This window comes from Coregonus clupeaformis, chromosome 29, assembly GCF_020615455.1.
Source record: "Coregonus clupeaformis isolate EN_2021a chromosome 29, ASM2061545v1, whole genome shotgun sequence".
In the NCBI taxonomy this organism is placed as follows: Eukaryota; Metazoa; Chordata; class Actinopteri; order Salmoniformes; family Salmonidae; genus Coregonus; species Coregonus clupeaformis.
The window spans coordinates 55,232,151-55,256,645 of NC_059220.1; the positions used below are offsets into that span (position 1 = coordinate 55,232,151).

General features: G+C 44.8%; 1 protein-coding gene across 3 annotated transcripts; it reads right to left on the reverse strand.

Annotated features, from left to right (window-relative positions):
* Nucleotides 1-2,311: 2,311 nt before the first annotated feature.
* Nucleotides 2,312-23,881, reverse strand: LOC121576670 (E3 ubiquitin-protein ligase Siah1). 3 transcript variants are annotated; one of them, XM_041890016.2, is made up of 3 exons: nucleotides 23,863-23,881; nucleotides 12,046-12,102; nucleotides 2,312-4,400 (listed from the first exon to the last, which is right to left on the reverse strand). In XM_041890016.2, the coding sequence occupies exons 1-3, from the start codon at nucleotides 23,873-23,875 to the stop codon at nucleotides 3,550-3,552; spliced, it is 921 nt and encodes a 306-aa protein (XP_041745950.1). In that variant the 5' UTR covers nucleotides 23,876-23,881; the 3' UTR covers nucleotides 2,312-3,549. The 3 variants fall into 3 exon arrangements, with proteins under 3 accessions (XP_041745950.1, XP_041745951.1, XP_041745949.1); XM_041890017.2 differs by lacking the exon at nucleotides 23,863-23,881 and adding an exon at nucleotides 23,258-23,484; XM_041890015.2 differs by lacking the exon at nucleotides 23,863-23,881 and adding an exon at nucleotides 17,577-18,687.
* Between the last annotated feature and the right edge of the window lie 614 nt (nucleotides 23,882-24,495).

The window sequence follows — 24,495 nt, forward strand, 5'->3', positions numbered from 1 at the left end:
TTAAAAAAAAATAAAAAGCTGAAATGTCTTCGGATGGTGTATCAATACACCCAGTCACTACAACGATGCAGACGTCCTTCCAAACTCAGTTGCTGGGGAGGAAGGAAACGGCTCAGGGATTTCACCATGAAGCCAATGGTGACTTTAAAACAGTTAGAGTTTAATGGCTGTGATGGGAGAAAACTGAGGACGGATCAACAACATTGTAGTTACTCCACAATACTAACCTAAATGACAGAGTGAAAAGAAGGAAGCCTGTAAAGCAAATCCAACATCACTGAGTACCACTCTTCATACAGTATTTTCAAGCATGGTGGTGGCTGCATCATGTTATGGGTATGCTTGTCATCAGCAAGGACTAAGGAGAATAGAGCAAAGCACAAGCAAAATCCTAGAGGAAAACCTGGTTCAATCTGCTTTCCAACAGACACTGGGAGACAAATTCACCTTTCAGCAGGACAATAACCTAATACACAAGGCCAAATATACACTGGGGTTTCTTACCAAGTCAACATTGAATGTTACAGTTTGGACTTAAAAAATGGCTTGAAAAACTATGGCAAGACTTGAAAATGGCTGTCTAGCAATGATCGACAAACAACTTGACAGTGGAGTGTGCATTATACAATCCAGGTGTGCAAAGCGCTTAGAGACTTACCCAAAAAGACTCACGGCTGTGATCGCTGCCAATGGTGATTCTAACATGTATTGACTCAGGGGTGTGAACACTTATGTAAATGAGATATTTCTGTAGTTCATTTTCAATAAATTGGCTACAAATTCTAAAAACATGTTTTCACTTTGTCATTATGTGGATTGTGTGTAGATGGTTGAGATAAAAAATTTTTTTTAATCCACTTGAATTCAGGCTGTAACACAAATGTGGTATAAATCAAGTATGAACGTGATTGTACAATAGCTAATATACAGTGTATACTGTTAAGATGCAGTAGTGTCATACCGTAAGACAAACTCATTATGCAACATCAATGACCTGAAACATGATTGGTCACTAACTGCAGAAAATAAAGAATTTCAATTCAAATATTCAATTGCATGTGTGACGTACTCCGTTGAATGTGGTTGAGAATCAGCAGAAAACTATGCCGCTTCCGCAGCAAGAGCAGGGAGGGTGTGGATCATCATTCTGACCACCACCCACTTAGTTCTACGACGATGAGCCAAGACAAGCTCCACCACAGCCTGCCTGCTACCTCCAGCATCTACATGCCTTCCACTGGGCCCAACGGGAGTCGGCTACCAAAATATGACTAGAAACGAACTACAGACAATAGTAGCCTACTGTTAATATTAACACAATGGTAAGTTTCAGGGATAGGGGTGAAGGAAATTGTGATTAGTGCATCTGGCACAGGTTCAGTGTGTAAGCTGTGCTCAGATGTAGGCTAGTCAGCTGGCCCGAGGCTGATTCACAAAAACTGTAAATCGCTCTGGATAAGAGCGTCTGCTAAATGACTAAAATGTAAATGATTCTACAGACAGGAGATTTGCCCTTTAACTCTGAGCAAGGATTAAATAATCCACCCTGAAAGTCTGCATTACAGACCAACCTTCCTCAGGGAAAGGAAAATAAGGCCTCATCTATGACCTCATCCCAAGGAAACTACCCTGTGCTGTAAATCACCACGGGAACCACTACTCTGCATCTCACACAGCAACACACTAGAATAGCACATACCGGTTAGTGATCGAAATTCCATGACTGCTTTGCTCCACCACTTATGGACACTACATCTAATTGAGGCTTTGATTGAATGAGGCCTGGGAAGGAAACAGAAGCACTTTCCCCCAAAACAGAATAAGCAGTACACATGACTGAACATGGCTGTTGCTGTAAGGGCCACTACTGGGGGAGATAATGCATGAAGGAAGTGGCGTGAAGACAAAACAGCAGCAGGGTCAGAGAAAGAGTGGTCTGTGTTCCCCAGTGGAGTGTAGCTGGCTGGGTGCCAAAGTCCCCGGGGCGTCCTGGGGGCCTCTGGTAATTATGGTCCTACAGTGCTAACTCTTCATTCACCAGGCCAGAACACAGACGCCCCAGCCTCCACCCCATACAGGGCTGGATAGGACTGGGAAACACACACAACATACCATAATCAACAATGCACCCCACAGCATACACACAACCCTTTGTGATCAGCCGTGCACTCATGTATGTCTACATGAGCAAAGCCATCTGATGAGTATAATGTGCTAAACTAGGAGGATAATTGTGTGGTTGGAGTAAATCCCTACCAATAAATAATGCCGTTATTGCCTAGAGAAAAATCACAGGGATGGAGAAATTGCACAAGGTATGAAAAAGATAGATTTATTTAATGACAAAATAAAACAAAAAGCTAAATACAATTAAGAGATGGGGACCAGCAACAGTACTATGTATCCACAGAGATGTTTGGCTTTGCTTCGCCCACTGTCCTCACAAACAGAATTTAGACAAAGACGGACAAACGACGAGAGAAAACTAACTTACAAAATAAAATACATTGAAGTTTTCGAAAGAACGACACAATTGATCTACAAACACTGAAGATTAGCCACAAGGTTACAACAGCCTTTTTCATTCATTAAAAGTCATTACAAAAATGATAATTATGATAACAATCTCCATTTAATAATGACGATAATATTATAACTGTAGAAACTGTCCCCATTCCTGGGGTGTATTCATTACATCTTGCAACGGAAAACCATTTAAGAACCAAACAGAGCAAACGGAACGAAACTGGGAGGGACCTACCTGAATTTGTCCAATAGAAACTCTTGTTTTCGTTGTAAAACGTTTTGCAACAGACAAAATGTTTTGCAACAGAATTGGTGTAATGAATACACCCCTGGTCAGATATTCAGTGGTTTAGGCATAAACTGTTGGACTCCAGGGAGAGACCAAACTAGCTTATTCTCAGCCAATGTCCGTGCACACAGTACCAGGACCTTCTCTTCTCATCCAAGGAGGGGAAAAACAGAAGACAGAACTAAAAACCAAAACATCAATAAATGGAACTCAAAGAAAAGTTAATTTCACTTCGACTCAACTGAAATGCAATATATAAAAAATAAAAATATTTGCTGTTGTTTTTGATGCCTCACCCTCCCTCAAATTGATTCCACCCACTCCCAGTTTCCCACCATCTGTAACCCTTCTGCCAGCTTCCCTCTGCAAAGAAAGACCACAAACTGAGCTCCACCTGTTGAAGTGTTCACTCCATAGTGCTCTGGGTTGAATGGCATTGGTGGATTATTCTCAGAAAAACCTTTACTTTAATTATTGAACAAATATTGTAGTGAAGCCTAAAATGTAATCCCAGGGATAGAGTTCCATTGTTTGCATCAAGCTCTTACCAATCTGTGAACGTTCTAAATCACAATGTACAACAACAGGTTCCTTGGGACAGCTCTTATCCCCTCTCCAAACCCAGGTTTCCTGTAGAGTCTGAAATGTGTCTGAGTATGTGTGTGCAGGAGCGTGTGTGTGTGTGTGTGTGTGTGAGAGAAAGTGTGTGTTAGTGGCTGTCCACCTGACAGTCCTCAGCACATGGATATGGTGACGTTGATGCCCAGGTTTCCGTTCTCAGCGAACAGCTGCGCGATGGAGGTGTCAAACACCAGGCAGTCGCTGTTCATAATGGCCGTGGCAATGCCCTCGTGGATGGAGCGGGGCGTGGCCTCCCAGGTGAGCCGTCGCCGGTGCCCGTTGAGCTCCAGGCGGTAGGCAAAGTTCTCTGCCTGCTTCCGCGTGCCGATCAGCTGCACGATGGCAAAGAACTGCTGGTGGCCGTCGTACTTCTCCTGCTTCTCCAGGACCAGCATGAAGTGGAAACCGAAGCAGGACTGCATCATGACCCAGTCCACTGCCCCAGGCAGGTTAATGTCTGTAGCCAGGAACACGATGTCCTCGCCCTGCAGCGTAGTGATGGATTTGTGCTGGTGCATGAGGTGGGGCATGACCGCGTCCAACGAGCCCTGCCACTTACAGGAGGCCCCTGGGCAGGGGCAGGAGTACGGCCGGAACTCACACAGCTCCTCGTGCTCCGCCTTATCTGTGTGGGGCAGCGTCACCTCGCAGCCTGACGACGCGTACTTGCAGGGGAACAGCACCGAGTTGGCCACCTTCTCCATGGCCAGGTTCCGGATGGAGCCCAGCGGGCCCCGGCAGGTGGGGCAGCAGGTGAGCTTGGGCCGGCAGTTGCTGCAGACCAGGTGGCCGCTCTGGCACTGCAGGATGGGGGGCAACACATAGTCGAAGCAGACAGGGCACTCAAACAGGCTGGCCAGGTCGCTGTTAGAGGCCGTAGTGCCGGACAGGGTGGGGACGCGCTGGGAGGGGGCGCATTTGGAGGTTCCTGTGGGCAGCGCTGTGGCGGTCTGGCGACTCATTTCTGTTGAGGAACACAGGGAGAACACAGGGGTTAGAGAGATGCACTGGGAGAATAACTGAACTAGACATTTGGTGAGAAGACCGTAGAATAGGTGATAGCAGTGGGAGAATGTGTGAAAAATGTATGCACTCACTAACTGTAAGTCGCTATGGATAAGAGCTTCTGCTAAATGACTAAAATGTAACAGTCTTCATGAGAGGCTTGACCAATCCTCTAAAACAACTGTCATGGTTCATTCACCTGCACAAAGGTCATGTAGGCGATATGTTATAAACTACAAATGTTGACTGAAGCATGTCATGTTACAATTTCAAAGGAATGTGTTTTGTGTAGAACAATTTGATGATCTAGAAGAGGGGTAAATCTTACCCTACGAGGTACAGACTACTGCCCGGACTACTGCTGGTTCTGTTCTACCTTATAATTATTTGCACCGACCTGGTGTCCCAGGTCTAAATCAGTCCCTTATTAGAGGGGAAGAATAAAAAATAAATAAAAAAGCAGTGGAACTGGCTTTGAGGTCCAGATTGGAAAGATTGTAACATCATGCGTTATTTTCATGTGATTACTTTTAATGTGTACAGGTAGTTTACTGACAGCTGCCTTCAATTCAAAGAGGAAGAGAGGGTAAACAGTTACACAGTGAAGAGGACAGTCTAAACAGGTTGAAGAGAATCATTAAACAACAAAACAGAGAAGGGCACATAAAGTACATACGGCATATAGATCACATGGACTACGATCAATGAACAGCAGACTAATAATGGAGATCGCTGTAGCAGAGAGGCAGACAGAGACATGCGCTAGATTTCATCGTCTCTATGCATAGCCGCCTGCCATGTAAATTAACAAAGAGATAGGCCCCAGGACCTCTAAGGAGATGTGTATTCACTGACAGTCATGTTCCTCTCCCAGCACAGCCGCAGTACAGTGGGCCTGGCTGGGGCCTCAGGGCAGGCAGCCCTCTACACTGATGAGCCTCTCCCCTCCCTCTCTCCAAGGTTCAGCCTGGAGGCTCTGTGACACGCCTATCTGTCAATTTTCTCTGATAAAGCCTGAACAGCGCAGGGCAAGCAGACAGCTTGGAGGGGCTATTTTGGGCTCGGGAGAGCAACACAGATTTTAATGGTCGCATAAAAAACTAAACGATTCCAGATGGCAAAGTCGACTGGGATGGATGTGAGAGCAGAGCAGAGGGCTAGCTTGCTTCCTGTCATCTGTTCCCATGGCAACAGTCTGTGGTTGAGGGCTTTGTGGATGGGACGGCCCATCGAGGGGAATGGAGGGAGGGATGGATTTTCCCTGGGCCTGGGCTGCCTGGCAGGAGCTGGGTGTGACCCACTCCTGGCCCTTCTGCTGCTGCTGTTGCTTTATATAACCCAAAGCCACAGTACATTGTACAGCTCAGAGACTGGGAGGCAGGCAGGAAGACAGCCATGATGGGGGCACTATGGTCCAGCCAAAAAATACATGGGAAATAGAGGAAGTTCACTGATACTGTCGGAAGCACAGAAAGGGAGAGTGGAGGAGAGGAGCAGACTGGGCAGCTGGTCTGTGGTGTTGGTGTCATTGAGGCTGCCTGTAAACACATCTGCTCTGATAAAGCTCTACCTATTTATAGGCCTCTTAGCGAGCAGCTCTGGACACACAAGCAACAACTGTGGACCAAATTAGCACAGAACAACAGGGCCAAGACTAGCCGATCAAAATAAATAAAATGAGCTTGACGTGTAGGAGCTAAGAACGCTGCTTGTTCAGATGGCACAGTTGCACTTGGTGGCTGCAGTCTGGTGCTTGCTATCTGGGATTCTTGTGATGTCCCTACCCCATTAAGTTGACGTTTAAAATGGTTACGGTAAGGGTAGGGCTCTACAGTTTTACTCACATATGCGCTTAAATATTTTGAGTGCGACCTGGAATGTTTATTTAGGAGCACCAGTGCGGCAAAATAATTATAGTGATAATTGTTGCAATGATTACATCACTGTACCGCAGCCTGAGTGCCATGGAGAATACACTAGGCCCAGATTCATGACCGTCATGCTTGCACCATTACTACAAAGAAAACGGCTTGTCACCTCCAATATTTTTCTTCGTGCTCCTACATTTTTAAACACGTGCTCATTGTAAAAAAAGGTCAGCGTAAAGCCCTGGGTTAGAGTTAGGGTTAAAGAGAAACTTAGGGATTTTGGCAATCAAGCCCTTTATCTACTTCTCCAGAGTCAGATGAACTTGTGAATACCATTTTCTATGCTAGCAGATACCCATATAATTCCAGTCATTCTGGACACAGAGACATACAAATGGTATCCACAAGTTAATCTGACTGGGAAAGTAGATAAAAGGCCTCATTGCCAAAATCCCGAAGTATCCCTTTAAGGTTAGGGACGTCCCAAGGATCCCTGATAGCGCTAACCCTGGGCTGTTCGTCTCTGTGTGAGGTACAGTATATATATGTGGGCGTTGGTGAGCCCTTTAGCAGGAAGTCTGCAGTGACGGCAACAGAGTGTGTGTGTGTTGCTTCTGCAGCCTGCGTGTGGGCAGTGCTGTGCTCCAGTGCAGCAGGGAGGGAGATGCAGACTGCTCTTTAGTTTAGTCGGTCTACTGGAGGCATTGGCACCAGCAACCTACTCTACACCCTCATCCCAGAGTCTCTCTGCCTGCTGCTTGGCCCTCCTGGATGCAGGCAGCCATGGGACTGGTGCCATAATGAGCATAAACAACACTGCTCTGAGAGTACGCTCGTTGGTGTGCCTGCAGTGATGATCATAGGAGCAATAGGCTACAAGAGTGTTTCCCCTACTGAAGAGAAGTTGTTTATGATTTAGAACCAGGGTGTACAGGCCAGGGTGAGGGAGCAGGTGAGCTGAGGTTACTGCAGAGATCAAATCAAAGCAGTTTTGTCATTAATAGTGGAAATTATCCCAAGGCTTAACAGCCCATTGAACACACGAAACAGCCAGGTCTTGTGCCTCATTAAAATCAAGTCTCTAGAGAACCATTTGACATCATAACAGTGCTTGACTTGGGCAGGAGTTCACCGGAGCTGAATACCGGCACCTCAAATGTTCTACTGCTTGAGCTTATAGAATATTAGCGCAAAAGTATTGTGGAGCTCCTGCACCTAAATATAAACAGTACCGGCATGTAGACTGGCAGTTAGGAGTGTTGGGCCAGTAACTGAAAGGTTGCTGGATCGCATTCCGAGCCGACAACGTAAAAATCTGTCGTTCTGCCCTTGAGCAAGGCAATAAACCCTAATTGCTCCAGGGTCTCCATCAATAATGGCTGATCTCCTGGCTGTGACTTCACTCTCCCAGGGTGTATCAGGGGGAGTGGGAATTGCTAATAACATTTCCATTTCACACCTGTACAGGTTACCCACTTGTACATACAGTGAAACAGAACTATATAAGCCCCCTCTAATTATTATTTTATTATGGTTAAGATGGAAGAGAATGACTTTTACTGGAAAGAGGCGGAGGTATGTAATCTCAGTGGAGTAGGCTACCATAAAGCTATTAGAGACCTCAGGCTCTGGTAGGACTGGGTGAGCAGTCAGACCTGTATGTGTCAACTGTGGTCAGTGTCCAAGGATGGGCTGACTTGTGGTGCTGTGCTAGTGGAAACTCTAGAGGCCATGTCTTCACACTGGAAACACAGGAAGTTGTACCTGAATCACTTCAAGAGATCCAGTTGAAGTCGGAAGTTTACATACACTTAGGTTGGAGTCATTAAAACTCGTTTTTCAACCACTCCACACATTTCTTGTTAACAAACTATCATTTTGGCAAGTTGTTTAGGACATCTACTTTGTGCATGACACAAGTAATTTTTCCAACAATTGTTTACAGACAGATTATTTCACTTATAATTCACTGTATCACAATTCCAGTGGGTCAGAAGTCTACATACACCAAGTTGACTGTGCCGTTAAACATCTTGGAAAATTCCAGAAAATGATCTCATGGCTTTAGAAGCTTCTGATAGGCTAATTTACATCATTTGAGTCAATTGGAGGTGTACCTGTGGATGTATTTCAAAGCCTACCTTCAAACTCAGTGCCTCTTTGCTTGACAACATGGGAAAATCAAAAGAAAAATCAGCCAAGCCCTAAGAAAAAGATTGTAGACCTCCACAAGTCCGGTTCATCCTTGGGAGCAATTTCCAAATGCCTGAAGGTACCACGTTCATCTGTACAAATAATAGTACGCAAGTATAAACACCATGGGACCACGCAGCCGTCATACCGCTCAGAAAGGAGACGCATTCTGTCTCCTAGAGATTAACGTACTTTGTGCGAAAAGTGCAAATCAATCCCAGAACAACAGCAAAGGACCTTATGAAGATGCTGGAGGAAACAGTTACAAAAGTGTCTATATCCACAGTAAAACGAGTCCTATATCGACATAACCTGAAAGGCCGCTCAGCAAGGAAGAAGCCACTGCTCCAAAACCGCCATAAAAAAAGCCAGACTACGGTTTGCAACTGCACATTGGGACAAAGATTGTACTTTTTGGAGAAATGTCCCCATCCCAACCGTGAAGCGCGGGGGTGGCAGCATCATACTGTGGGGGTGCTTTGCTGCAGGAGGGACTGGTACACTTCACAAAATAGATGGCATCATGAGGAAGGAAAATTATGTGGATATATTGAAGCAACATCTCAAGACATCAGTCAGGAAGTTAAAGCTTGGTCGCAAATGGGTCTTCCAAATGGACAATGACCCCAAGCATACTTCCAAAGTTGTGGCAAAATGGCTTAAGGACAACAAAGTCAAGGTATTGGAGTGGCCATCACAAAGCCCTGACCTCAATCCTATAGAAAATGTGTGGGCAGAACTGAAAAAGTGTGCGCGAGCAAGGAGGCCTACAAACCTGACTCAGTTACACCAGCTCTGTCAGGGGGAATGGGCCAACATTGACCCAACTTATTGTGGGAAGCTTGTGGAAGGCTACCTGAAACTTTTGGCCCAAGTTAAACAATTTAAAGGCAATGCTACCAAATACTAATTGAGTGTATGTAAACTTCTGACCCACTGGGAATGTGATGAAAGAAATAAAAGCTGAAAATCATTCTCTACTATTATTCTGACATTTCACATTCTTAAAATAAAAGTGGTGATCCTAACTGACCTAAAAACAGGGAATTTTTACTAGAATTAAATGTCAGGAATTGTGAAAAACTGAGTTTAAATGTATTTGGCTAAGGTGTATGTAAACATCGGACTTACATTTTAGTCATTTAGCAGACGCTCTTATCGAGAGCGACTTACAGTTAGTGAGTGCATACATTTTATAGTGCTTCCCCCTAGGATTTTTTTATAGCAGCGGTGGCAGGGGCTGGAGAGTGGTAGTGGGCTTGCTTGTGGCACGGCTTTAGAGGCAGTAGAGCCAATTTTGCTGTTTTAAAGCCAATTTCCTGCAATTCTACACATTTTGGCATGGTTATGCAGTGTTCTTATGCCACCCAAGCGACTCAAACGTTAAAAAAACACATCTAAATATGGGGGCACCATGCCATGACAGTTTGGGAATTGTTGATTCTTCCTGACAGTCTAGTTTTTATTTAGGTGATTGTTAGTTCTCAAAGAGCCTCTGACTGAAATTGTTATATATATATATATATATACACACACACACACACACACACACACAGTGGGGAACAAAAGTATTTAGTCAGCAACCAATTGTGCAAGTTCTCCCACTTAAAAAGATGACAGAGGCCTGTAATTTTCATCATAGGTACACGTCAACTATGACAGACAAAATGAGAAAAAAAAATCCAGAAAATCACATTGTAGGATTTTTTATGAACTTATTTGCAAATTAAGGTGGAAAATAAGTATTTGGTCAATTACAAAAGTTTCTCAATACTTTGTTATATACCCTTTGTTGGCAATGACACAGGTCAAACGTTTTCTGTAAGTCTTCACTAGGTTTTCACACACTGTTGCTGGTATTTTGGCCCATTCCTCCATGCAGATCTCCTCTAGAGCAGTGATGTTTTGGGTCCTGTCGCTGGGCAACACAGACTTTCAACTCCCTCCAAAGATTTTCTATGGGGTTGAGATCTGGAGACTGGCTAGGCCACTCCAGGACCTTGAAATGCTTCTTACGAAGCCACTCTTTCGTTGCCCGGGCGGTGTGTTTGGGATCATTGTCATGCTGAAAGACCCAGCCACGTTTCATCTTCAATGCCCTTGCTGATGGAAGGAGGTTTTCACTCAAAATCTCACGATACATGGCCCCATTCATTCTTTCCTTTACACGGATCAGTCGTCCTGGTCCCTTTGCAGAAAAACAGCCCCAAAGCATGATGTTTCCACCCCCATGCTTCACAGTAGGTATGGTGTTCTTTGGATGCAACTCAGCATTCTTTGTCCTCCAAACACGACGAGTTGAGTTTTTACCAAAAAGTTATATTTTGGTTTCATCTGACCATATGACATTCTCCCAATCCTCTTCTGGATCATCCAAATGCACTCTAGCAAACTTCAGACGGGCCTGGACATGTACTGGCTTAAGCAGGGGGGACACGTCTGGCACTGCAGGATTTGAGTCCCTGGCGGCGTAGTGTGTTACTGATGGTAGGCTTTGTTACTTTGGTCCCAGATCTCTGCAGGTCATTCACTAGGTCCCCCCGTGTGGTTCTGGGATTTTTGCTCACCGTTCTTGTGATCATTTTGACCCCACGGGGGTGAGATCTTGCGTGGAGCCCCAGATCGAGGGAGATTATCAGTGGTCTTGTATGTCTTCCATTTCCTAATAATTGCTCCCACAGTTGATTTCTTCAAACCAAGCTGCTTACCTATTGCAGATTCAGTCTTCCCAGCCTGGTGCAGGTCTACAATTTTGTTTCTGGTGTCCTTTGACAGCTCTTTGGTCTTGGCCATAGTGGAGTTTGGAGTGTGACTGTTTGAGGTTGTGGACAGGTGTCTTTTATACTGATAACAAGTTCAAACAGGTGCCATTAATACAGGTAACGAGTGGACAGAGGAGCCTCTTAAAGAAGAAGTTACAGGTCTGTGAGAGCCAGAAATCTTGCTTGTTTGTAGGTGACCAAATACTTATTTTCCACCATAATTTGCAAATAAATTCATAAAAAATCCTACAATGTGATTTTCTGGATTTCTTTTTCTCATTTTGTCTGTCATAGTTGACGTGTACCTATGATGAAAATTACAGGTCTCTCATCTTTTTAAGTGGGAGAACTTGCACAATTGGTGGTTGACTAAATACTTTTTTCCCCCACTGTAGCTCCATTATATTTACTACATTCTTTGTATTTCTGGTTTTAGTCTTTTAAGTTTACACTGAAAACTTTTTAATCCCCCTTTTTTGCACGATGGAGAGTTGATGATTACTAAACCAGCTCAAGGTTGTGGCCTCTCCTACCATTCACACTCACTGGGCCTTCATTAGATGACCTCTACATTGTGGACCCCAGGAAGAGTAGCTGCTGCTTTCACAACAGCTAATGAGGATCCTAATAAAATACCAGTCCCCCAAACACCTCCCCTGTTTTACCAACCAAGCCACTTTCCCTGCGTTAACCCAAAAACACAGCTCTCTCACGCACAAATCTCACTCACAACGACACAAATGGACACACACGGATACACGAGAAATAAAATGTTGCTTGCCTTCGTCCATAAGATTCCCAAATAAGGCTTTCTTCTTCTCTTGAAATGTGGGGACCTCTGAAAGGGGAGAGAGAAAATAGGAGGTTAACTAGTGGAGTAAAAGCAAGACAGGAAATACAGTCAAATGGAGCTGAGGTCTCCATAGAAACACACCAATCAGCATCACTGCAGTCTCAGTTCTGTGAAGGCCCATATGCCCACCTTCTGTTCTCTGCTAGGCAACCACTCAGAGCTGGTCATGGTCAACAGTTCTAGCTATAGTATACACTGAAGTTGGACATGTGTTGGGGACTCTGACCTGCTCAAACTTCAGCCAATACAAATGCAGTGTTGTTAACCAGTGAGCTGTGGAAAGAAAATGTCATGTCTACAGCACTTTTCTCTGAGACAAGTGCTAATACTGAGAGCTCTTGGCCCATCACATAATCTGCTGAAAAACCACAGCTTCCATCATGCAATGGGTTAACAACAACACTAATGCAAAGTACATTACATGAAGCATCGATTTCCCCCTTCAGTCTTTTTCATCAGAACCTTTAAATATTTAAGAATGACCTTCAGATGGAACAGAGCCGCTTACGTTTTACAAGTGTTTTTACAATGTTATCACTCACTGTCCACTAGCATTTAGGCATGCTATCACATTACAACAACTAGACCTTGCTACAACATCCTCGCTAACTGACACTAACATAGAAATTACTTTACAAAATCAGAAAAAAACTGATTGACAGGGATGCAAACTGGTAAGGGCCCAAAAGGTGACAAACCAAATGTGCATGGAAACACGAGATACAATCTTGTGTGAAGTGAAAGAAAATGTGTCTATTTTCAGAGAATAACAAGTACATAATACACATTTGATTAATCGCAATAACCAGAGAAAAGTGTCCTGGTAGGGGGAGTTGGGGTCTTTGGTCTGGGTTTAAGGTTTATCATGAAATGTTATGATAATCTCTGTCTCCCCAGACAGGAAAACATTACATTTACATCATTTAGCAGACGCTCTTATCCAGAGCGACATACAAATTGGTGCATTCACCTTATGATAGCCAGTGGGACAACCACTTTACAATTTTTAAAATATACATTTTTCTAATTTGTTAATATTTTATTTTTAGAGTATATTTGTACTTTTCATTTGTTTATATATATATATATATATATATTTATTTTATACACCTTTTCCCCCCTCGTTTTTTTATTTTATTTTGTATTTTTTATATATAATTTGTATTATTTACTCTTTTTTTTTTTTTTATCTCCCCCCCCCTTTTTTTTGTGGGGGTGGGGTAGGGGGGTGTAGAAGGATTACTTTTATACTATCCCAGGTATTCCTTAAAGAGGTAAGGTTTCAAGTGTCTCCGGAAGGTGGTCAGTGACTCCGCTGTCCTGGCGTCGTGAGGGAGCTTGTTCCACCATTGGGGTGCCAGAGCAGCGAACAGTTTTGACTGGGCTGTGCGGGAACTGTGCTTCCGCAGAGGTAGGGGGACCAGCAGGCCAGAGGTGGATGAACACAATGCCCTTGTTTGGGTGTAGGGACTGATCAGAGCCTGAAGGTAAGGAGGTGCCGTTCTCCTCACAGCTCCGTAGGGAAGCACCATGGTCTTGTAGCAGATGCAAGCTTCAACTGGAAGCCAGTGGAGTGTGCGGAGGAGCGGGGTGACGTGAGAGAACTTTGGAAGGTTGAACACCAGACGGGCTGCAGCGTTCTGGATGAGTTGTAGGGGTTTAATGGCACAGGCAGGGAGCCCAGCCAACAGCGAGTTGCAGTAATCCAGACGGGAGATGACAAGTGCCTGGATTAGGACCTGTGCCGCTTCCTGTACAAGGTAGGGTCGTACTCTGCGAATGTTGTAGAGCATGAACCTACAGGATCGGGCCACCGCTTTGATGTTAGCGGAGAACGACAGGGTGTTGTCCAGGGTCACGCCAAGGTTCTTTGCACTCTGGGAGGAGGACACAACGGAATTGTCAACCGTGATGGTGAGATCATGGAGCGGGCAGTCCTTCCACGGGAGGAAGAGCAGCTCTGTCTTGCCGAGGTTCAGCTTGAGGTGGTGATCCGACATCCACACTGATATGTCTGCCAGACATGCAGAGATGCGATTAGCCACCTGGTTATCAGAAGGGGGAAAGGAGAAAATGAATTGTGTGTCGTCAGCGTAGCAATGATAGGAGAGACCATGTGAGGATATGACAGAGACAAGTGACTTGGTGTCTAGAGAGAATAGGAGAGGGCCTAGAACTGAGCCCTGGGGGACACCAGAGGTGAGAGCACGTGGTGCGGAGACAGATTCTCGCCACGCCACCTGGTAGGAGCGACCTGTCAGGTAGGACGCAATCCAAGAGTGAGCCGCGCCGGAGATGCCCAACTCGGAGAGGGTGGAGAGGAGGATCTGATGGTTCACAGTATCAAAGGCAGCAGATAGGTCTAGAAGGATGAGAGCAGAGGAGAGAGAGTTAGCTTTAGCAGTGCGGAGAGCCTCCGTGACACAGAGAAGAGCAGTCTCAGTTGAATGACCAGTCTTGAAACCTGACTGGTTTGGATCAAGAAGGTCATTCTGAGAGCGATAGCAGGAGAGTTGGCTATAGACGGCACGCTCAAGAGTTTGAGAGAAAAGAAAGAAGGGATACTGGTCTGTAGTTGTTGACATCAGAGGGATCGAGTGTAGGTTTTTTGAGGAGGGGTGCAACTCTCGCTTTCTTGAAGATGGAAGGGACATAGCCAGCGGACAAGGATGAGTTGATGAGCGAGGTGAGGTAAGGGAGAAGGTCTCCGGAAATGGTCTGGAGAAGAGAGGAGGGGATAGGGTCAAGCGGGCAGGCTGTTGGGCGGCCGGCCGTCACAAGTCACAAGATTTCATCTGGAGAGAGAGGGGAGAAAGAAGTCAAAGCATAGGGTAGGGCAGTGTGAGCAGGACCAGCGGTGTCATTTGACTTAACAAACGAGGATCGGATGTCATCAACCTTCTTTTCAAAATGGTTGACGAAGTCATCCACAGAGAGGGAGGAGGGAGGGGGAGGAGGAGGAGGATTCAGCAGGGAGGAGAAGGTGGCAAAGAGCTTCCTAGGGTTAGAGGCAGAGGCTTGAAATGTAGAGTGGTAGAAAGTGGCTTTAACAGCAGAAACAGAGGAAGAGAATGTAGAGGGAGTGAAAAGATGACAGGTCCGCAGGGAGTCTAGTTTTCCTCCATTTCCACTCGGCTGCCTGGAGCCCTCTTCTGTGAGCTCGCAATGAGTCGTCAAGCCACGGAGCAGGAGGGGAGGACCGAGCCGGCAGGGAGGATAGGGGACATAGAGAGTCAAAAGATGCAGAAAGGGAGGAGAGGAGGGTTGAGGAGGCAGAATGATTTAGCAGAGGGAAGAGATGATAGGATGGAAGAGGAGAGAGTAGCGGGAGAGAGAGAGCGAAGGTTGCGATGGCACATTACCATCTGAGTAGGGGCAGAGTGAGTAGTGTTGGAGGAGAGCGAGAGAAAAGGATAGAAAGTAGTGGTCGGAGACTTGGAGGGGAGTTGCAGTGAGATTAGTAGAAGAACAGCATCTAGTAAAGATGAGGTCAAGCGTATTGAGAGGGTCAAAAGAGGAAAGGAGTGGAAAGAAGGAGTCAGAGAGAAATGAGTCAAAGGCAAACGTAGGTTAAAGTCACCCAGAACTGTGAGGGGTGAGCCATCCTCAGGAAAGGAACTTATCAAGGCGTCAAGCTCATTGATTAACTCTCCAAGGGAACCTGTAGGGCGATAAATGACAAGGATGTTAAGCTTGAATGGGTTAGTGACTGTGACAGCATGGAATTCAAATGAGGAGATAGACAGATGGGGTCAGGGGAAAAAGAGAGAATGTCCACTTGGGAGGGATGAGGATTCCTGTGCCACCGCCGTGCTGACCAGATGCTCTCGGGGTATGCGAGAACACATGGTCAGACGAGGAAAGAGCAGTAGGAGTAGCAGTGTGTTCTGTGGTAATCCATGTTTCCGTCAGTGCCAAGAAGTCGATGGACTGGAGGGTGGCATAGCGCACTATGTAGATTTGCCCATTTCCGTTTTCTCGGTTCCGCTTTTCCAGCTTTTGGATTGTCACTGGATGTTCTAAGTCCACAACAATGCTTAAACCACACAGGGCATAGTTGCCCTATAAATCAAATGCGCACCAGCAAGAGACCATTGTATTAGGCTAGAGGTGTTTCTGTGGCGGTTCTTGAAGTAGTGTTTCATGTGATGAGAGAGTTTACAAATCAAATGCCCAGCCAATTGATACAAATCATGATATTCTGCCAGGTAGGCCTACTTTGCAGTAAACATTTCATTGGGAAGGTTTTTTGGGAAAGCCTTTAGAAATTACTGTTTAGGCATGCTAACTGGCTACACAACACATAGGCGCACAGAAATCAGGCATTACTTCTTCAGAAAGTTGCAGGAAATCCAGAGTCCAGAGCCTCAACCAATGATTGATGAGACAACCCCACCCCCAAAAAATGTTTTCCTTCGGATCTGCGCGATTCACGTGGATGCCGAAAAGTGACAAGGTTGCATCCCTGGATCGAGGTCCTGATTGTGGTCTTCTGTAGCTCAGTTGGTAGACTTGGTAGAGAATGGTGCTTGCAACACCAGGATAGTGGGTTCGATTCCCGGGACCACCCATACGCCGAATGTTTGCACGAATGACTAAGCCGCTTTGGATAAAAGCGTCTGTCAAATGGCATATATTATTATTGACCCAAATCTCTGCACCAAATTCATGTCAGATTTGTAGTTTTAACATCTGGCTACTCCGGTCTAACCCATTTGTTGAATCATGTCTTTGTGTGAGGGTAAAACTATGAATTCTCATCACTACCCCGTTAAAATATGACTTATTTAAGATGACAGCCGGTAAGGAGAACCAGAAATTAGTAGATGTAGGCTAAACCCAAAACAAAACACACTATCATGTGCATCAGCAGCCTCCACCATGCAGGCGTCTGGCTTTGAGTTAGTGTGACCTAGGAGAGGCGGGCGAGTCTCCGCCTGCCCTGCCTCCTTACTGTAAACTCCTGCTGCTGTTTACTACCAAACAGACACTGTCTGCCTGTGATCTGTGCCCTCCACACACACACACACACACCACTTTAAAGCAGTCCAATAAAGTGACGTAACGTCCAATGTCTGAACACAAACTGGGAGGGAGACAGAACGGGATTGTTGGCAACCATGACAATTGTTTGGTAGGTTTGTACAGTGTCAGAAAAACAAAACAATTTCTTCTCAACACAAACATGCCATTCTTTATTCTCCATTCATGTCCCGTCTCTCTCACGCTCCTGCATACACACACTCAATTAGAAATTAGGATCTGCAGTGCCTTACAGAAAACAAAAAAGCCAAATGTCGGGACAGAAGTGAACACCTGTAGGTATTTATGACGCCACAGTTGCACCCCAGGTATAGGTGGAGCAGGGGAAAGGGAAAACATTCCATTCTAACATTTTTCTCACAGAAAATTAGCAGGGGAGTATTTATGAGCCACTGTGTGCAAATAGGACTTCTTACCTTTGGGGTTGTTGGCTGTTCTAGCGGCTATGCATGTGAAGAGCTTGAGCACCCCCTTCCATGAGTTCACGGGCTGCACATTAGCACTGCCCGACATAGGGAGAGAGTGAGGGAACTCTTCATTGCGGTTTTTCCATAGAAACAAAACAGCCCATAACAGAGGGCCGCTCCTTTCCGGTCTCTCCCTCTTCTCTGGGTCTCTGCCTAAACCCCCATCTGAAAACACAGATGTACTACTTCCATCAGAGCCTGAGAGTCCAGGGACAGACACCTTGGAGGGCTGGAAGCCTCATACAGAGCCAGAGAGAGAACACACAGACAGACACACTCTGATCCAGGCGCTTCTTCTTTCCCCAGCACGGCAGAGAGAGCAGGAGGCTGGAGTCTTAAAAGCCAAAAATCCTCTTTAAAGTGCAGCCCAGGAAAAGGCCAAGGAAGGGTGGAGGAGCCGAGGGTGGGCCGAACAGAGACCAAAAAACACGTCGCTATAATTCAGGAATGTTACACAAGTATATCCAGCTCCCAGAGCCTAGCAGGCAGCTTGGGCAGCGGGCAGGCAGCCCAGCCAGGGAGAGAGGGAAAGAAAGGGAGAACATTGAAGAGGAAGCTAAGGAAACACTGGCAGTGTTTTTCTCCTTCTGTATCCTCTGGTTGATCCAGTCAGTCAAGAAGGCAGCTGCTCCAGGCAGAGAGAGAGGGGGAACTCCCAGGCAGGCAGCAGAGTGAAAGAGATCGAGAGTCCTGGATGAACACCACAGAGCAGTCCCTCTAGAGGGCTCTACACAGTCTATGCAACAGAGCCGACTGAGGTTTGCTGCTGCTCCCTGTAGGCTAAGGGGTCCAATAGACTGGAGAGAGCATGCTCACATTCTCACTCTCCCCCACTCTCTCTCTCTCCTGAGGTGTGGGGCCCCTTCTCCTGGGCTCAGCCCTTCTCATATTACAGTCTGCCTGCTCTGGCAGCTCCACCTCCAGCATGGCTGACACCTTCCTTCCTGCCTCTCTGCTCCCTTCCTTCCTCTGACCACGTGGACTAGACAAAAGAGACTGGAGAGGGTAAGAGCCTGAAAACACAACTACTGTTAAATAAACTCTGACCTCTGACCCCATACCAGCCTCACAGTGGAGTGGACACCCCAAAACACAAATGCACAGCGCGTTCAGAGTGGATACCAAAAACACCCCATTAATACCCTCTTAACAGAAACCCCACCATTACTTACATTTCCACTACTTGTGTACTAGAATGGTAAATGCTGTATCTAATCAAATCCTAAATAGACTTCCCATGAGTCATGGCCTGTCTGTGAGAGCAAAGTGAAAGTAAAACATCAGCACCATGGCCAAAGTTTTAGCAGCCCACAAAGTCCAGGTAAAAACCAAACATCCATAGTCACCATTTTTGACACAGGCTTATGGCTGTTTTTGAATAATTTGTTTATCCTCAGGCCTTTTGTCTCTCAATAATTCAGACCATCCAACTTAGACCATTAGCCAAAATAGGTTTCAGCAACAGGTATGATAGCATGACCTTACAAAAAGGTAGAACAGCAACGATACTTCTTCCATTCTATACAGACCTCATTACCAACATAACGATACTAACTAATAAACTGTCAATAGACTAGACAGATGATCCATTCACTGCCCTTTCCTCCCCTCCCTGATTAACATTTGAAGGCTATTACACAGACAGAGGTATTCCTACTAAAAGCAGCTGGATATTCTTTGGCATCCTGCAACAGACTGGTGAACAAAAGGTTACTCAGAGGCAGGCACCAGGCAGAGCATATAAAACAATAGCAGCAGCATGCAAAAGGGTAGCTCTTATGGTTGCTCTTAAAGTATAATGACTTAAAGCCACAGCTACAGTAATTTGGATATAGCCTACATCTTGATTTGGTAAGAACATGACAAAAAAAAAACTTTGTCAAGCCTGTTGTTAGAAGAGGGCAGGGGGACTGAATTTCCATGAATGACAAGTGTCAACATTTACATCAAATCTGTAAACAGACACCTGCAAAGGGACAGAATGCATAGAACTCACAACCAGCAGGATGCAAAACAGGTTCCCCAGTGGAAATGTACCATGCGTCTACCACAAAGAACACACCTCGGCAACAATAAAGAGAAAGAGAGATGTAACACGTTGGCTGATAAAGGAATAGCAGTAAAGTCTGATCAGAAGACAGAGGGGCCTACTTTCACGCTTGAATGCATCCATGGAAACACCTTCCATGAAGGTTAAACAGTTGCAGTGACAACCCATTCCACCTCCTCATAAAACAAGCACATGCAATCATCCTACCATGGCAAAGAAAGCCCAATACACAACTCTCCTCCCCTCAAAATTGAAATAAAAAAAATAACTGAGGGGTATACTACAAAGCAGGATCAATGAGTTAGCCAGCTAACTTTGACAAACCAACCAGAAATAACATTTATTTTCTGGTTCATTAAGAAAGTTAAATGTAGATGTATTTTTGGTTGTTGAGTCAATTGGACCATGCCCATTTCAAGTTGATCTTTCCAAAAAAATACATCCTGCTTTGTAGTATACCCCTCAGTTATTTCTGAATATTTAGGCAAGTTAGCTGGCTAACTCATTGATCCTACTTTGTAGTATCCCCCTCTGGTCTAAGAGCAAGAATATCACAAGACTTGTTTTACTGAGGCATGGGTCCTCAGATCCTCAAAAAATTCTACAGCTGCACCATCGAGAGCATCCTGACTGGTTGCATCACCGCCTGGTATGGCAACTGCTTGGCCTCTGACCGCAAGGCACTACAGAGGGTAGTGCGTACGGCCCAGTACATCACTGGGGCAAAGCTCCCTGCCATCCAGGACCTCTATACCAGGCGGTGTCAGAGGAAGGCCCTCAAAATTGTCAAAGACTCCAGCCACCCTAGTCATAGACTGTTCTCTCTGCTACCGCACGGCAAGCGGTACCGGAGTGCCAAGTCTAGGTCCAAAAGACTTCTCAACAGCTTCTACCCCCAAGCCATAAGACTCCTGAACAGCTAATCATGGCTACCCGGACTATTTGCACTGCCCCCCCACCCCATCCTTTTTACGCTGCTGCTACTCTGTTAAGTATTTATGCATAGTCACTTTAACTCTACCCACATGTACATATTACCTCAACTACCTCAACTAGCCGGTGCCCCCCGCACATTGACTATGCAACGGTACCCCCTGTGTATATATAGCCTCCCTACTGTCACTTTATTCTATTGTATATATAGCCTCCCCTACTGTCACTTTATTTTACTTCTGCTCTTTTTTTTCTCAACACTTTTTTGTTGTTGTTTTATTCTTACTTTTTTGTTTAAAATAAATGCACTGTTGGTTAAGGGCTGTAAGTAAGCATTTCACTGTAATGTCTGCACCTGTTGTATTCGGCGCATGTGACCAATAAAATTTGATTTGATTTGATTTGATTACTGACAGAGCAGGAAATACACTCCCCCACCACAAACATAGCCATTAGCCAAACACACATTAGTTTCAGGTTGGAGAAATTTACAAAAGATAGCATAGCCCTTGCCTAGCGCTCACATTTCAACTGCAAAAAAAGAAGCCTGCTTTGTGACACCCCTGTGCAAAAATAGCTTTGCTATATACAGAAGTTTGCTCATGGTGAGGTTAATCCCAGAAACAGAGGATTTATTCACTTAACATCCTGGTAGACAAGAGCAGCCTGGGCAGAGCATCCAAATCAGCCAGAACAGAATTATCAGAAGTAGCATGTGTTGCCATGGAGAAGGTATCTTGAGGGTTAGAATCTGAAGGCAGAAACACCCATCTTCAAACATCCATATACAGCCACGCTCCTCTGCAAAACTTAAGATGGAGAGAGAACTAAAGAGAGGCAGACAGAGAGCTAGTCAAGTGACTAGTCACGCTTGTAAAGGATATAGAATTGCCTCACTGCCTGAGAGTCACCAAACTGGACCTCCCGCTGCTAGAGACACAGGGACCTCACTATCTGGGGTTTACCATGTTCGATTCACTATGCATGTACTGCTTGCTGCCAGCAAGTCAGGGAGTGACAAAGGACAGGCTACTACAGTCATGAACCAGGCAGTCAGCAATTTAATTTGATTAAAACCCATAACACACCATCAACATTGTCAGTCTTTGGTGAATTGTTTCTGTGCAACGCGACCAACAGAGCTCTGAAATGGTAGTCCTAAAACTAAGGTCACGCTTACGCTAAGTAAATCACACAAACATAAAAGGCCACGGTTCTCTGTTGTAGCTGTTAATGGACCGGAGATGGATGCATTGCATAATTACGTCCAGTCATGGCGAATCAGTAAAACAACTTGCAGAATTGTACCAACAAATCACGACATAGATACAAGAGCTAGCAGCTCGATTCGCAAACAGCTCATTAGAACGACCATTTTCCTTGCAAGTACGTTGCCATGTATGACTCGATAAAGTAGCCTTCGTTCCATTCTTCATTTTAGATTAAAAGCAGCAACCAGATAAGGCGCAAACCTGCAAATTGCTTTGTTTTGCGAGTGATGGTTACTAAACTAACCTTCCCCGCAATACTGAAGACGTGGGCACGTTCCAGAAAGTATTTTCAAGGAGCTGCTGTTGCACCTCGTTTGTGATGTTTGTAAAGATCAATTGTAAGTTAATCATCTACAGACGTCTTAATTTGATTATTTTTTCATATAGAGCACAAGTATAACTGCATTAAATAATGTTGGAACTACAAAACATTATCTTACTACTATGAGTTGAAGACTTGTGAATGGAGAGACATGGATAAGGAATATAACATTTACAGAAATTATACTACACCTGCCACATCTGATTGCCACTAGCTCAGCTCGTCTACAATCAGGCTGGAACGCGCCCATTCATGTTAGCGTTTTACTGACAAATGCCATCGCTAACAGACATTTTCGACATTTAAAAACAGTCCATTAGAAAACACGTGGAAGGTTGCAAGGTATATTCAACTAACTAGCAATGGAGGCCCATATTCTATATGCAAAGATACTGAGACGATGTCATCCCCATTGCAAACGCTAGTTTGCGTACAACGTAAACAAATCAATGAAGCGTATTTGAATCGTTACCTAGCAGAAAAATAGATAACAAAACAGCAGAATTTTCACTTGCTGCGTAAATTTGCTAGCTAACGTTAGCTGACAAATTCGATAAATGGCATGACGAGTTGACAGCCAATTTTGGTATGGCATGGTCATGATGGGAGCAAGCTAACTAACGTTAGTGGCACGAGCGCGGCCTATCCGAATGTAGCCAAAGCTCGTTTTTATTATTATTAATGTTTTTGCCAAGGCTAGGTAGTAGTCAGCTAGCTAACAATAGCCAAATAGCTAACATTAAGTAACAGTTAGCTAACGTTAGGGCAGAGAGTTAGCTCCTGTAGCGATGTACAAGGCCTCCCGTGGTGAACGGAGTTATCACATATACCCAGTCACATACAGTAGCTATCTACACAGTAACGTTAGCTAGTTTACCAGCTATATTACCCAGCATATCTAACCAACGACGTCGAGTAATTTAGCTAACCAAGTTAGCTGAACTTGCTAGTAAGAAGATGGCTAGCTAAATTACTCTAACTACTTTAGCCTAGAAGCGGTGTTGTTTTTCGAGTACAACCCGGTAAAACATCCGCACTCATTTACACCCCTTACCTTGGATGAAATATCCTTTAAATCTTGTAGTTAGCTAGCCACCGCGACGTAATCCACAAGGGATCCCGCTCCAATTGTACCGTCCTTCACTCGTTAGCTACAATGTTTTCCACATTCGGCTGTACTAGAGAGACGAGACGCCCGTCGTCCTAGTACTCACCGGTCTCGGGACCACGCACAGTTGTTGAAATAGTTTCTCAGGAGAGCGGCGCAAAGGAGCATGAATGCGCTACTGGTTGAAAGCGCTAATAGTTGTAGGCGTCATGAGAAAACTCTACAGTATCCTAACAGTTGCAGCTAATATAGTATTCTGCTATATTTGTGTGCTTAATCAACCACACTCTGCATTTACTTGGGCTACTAAACCACTTATTCTCCTGTAATGGAACCACAGTAATAAAAAATGGAAAGTGGAAATTGAAAAAAGGCAGTAGGCCTATGCTGTCTGTATGTGTAGGTCCATGTGATACACTGTAATTAACGCCATAAAGCTTTTTCTTACCATTTCCTAAAATGTTTGTTCTTTTTCTTGCTGTCTACTTAAACGTTTGTGAATAATTAATATCAAGGGACCTGTCAAGTATTAATGAAACAGTGATACCTACCTTTACCTGCCATGTGCTCCTGCTTGGATACTATTACAAAGGATTTGTACAGGCTAATGTGATTCTCCATTACCCGTTACATGATAGGTACTGTTTGGCGTAGCCCAAGAATGTACTCTTAATGAGTGTAGACGAGCCTACCGTTACTATTTAAGGTCCAAGGATCTTACAGTGCCTTCAGAAAGTATTCATACACCTTGACTTATTCCACATTTTGTTGTGTTACAACCTGAATTCAAAATGGATTAAATATATTTTTGACTCACCCCATCTACACACAATACCCCGTAAAGACAAAGTGAAAACATGTTTTTAAAAATGTTAGCACATTTCTTGAAAAATAAATACAGAAATATCTAATTTAATACAATCAGTCAATACATGTTAGAATCACCTTTTGCAGCTGTGAGTTTTTCTGGATAAGTCTCTAAGAGCCTTGCACACCTGGATTGTACAATATTTGCCCATTATTACATTTTAGTCATTTAGCAGACACTCTTATCCAGAGCGACTTACAGTTAGTGGGTGCATACATTATTATTTTTTTTTTCATACTGGCCCCCCGTGGGAATCGAACCCACAACCCTGGCGTTGCAAACGCCATGCTCTACAAACTGAGCTACATCCCTGCCA

What these genes read in the sequence shown, in the direction of transcription:
- LOC121576670 (XM_041890015.2), bottom strand. Translation starts at nt 17,673, where the DNA reads ATGTCGGGCAGTGCTAATGTGCAGCCCGTGAACTCATGGAAGGGGGTG. An exon ending in AACAGCCAACAACCCCAAAG is followed by an intron (nt 12,103 to 17,576) that starts GTAAGAAGTCCT and finishes CTCCCCTTTCAG; the next exon opens with AGGTCCCCACATTTCAAGAG. An exon ending in TGGGAATCTTATGGACGAAG is followed by an intron (nt 4,401 to 12,045) that starts GCAAGCAACATT and finishes GTTCCTCAACAG; the next exon opens with AAATGAGTCGCCAGACCGCC.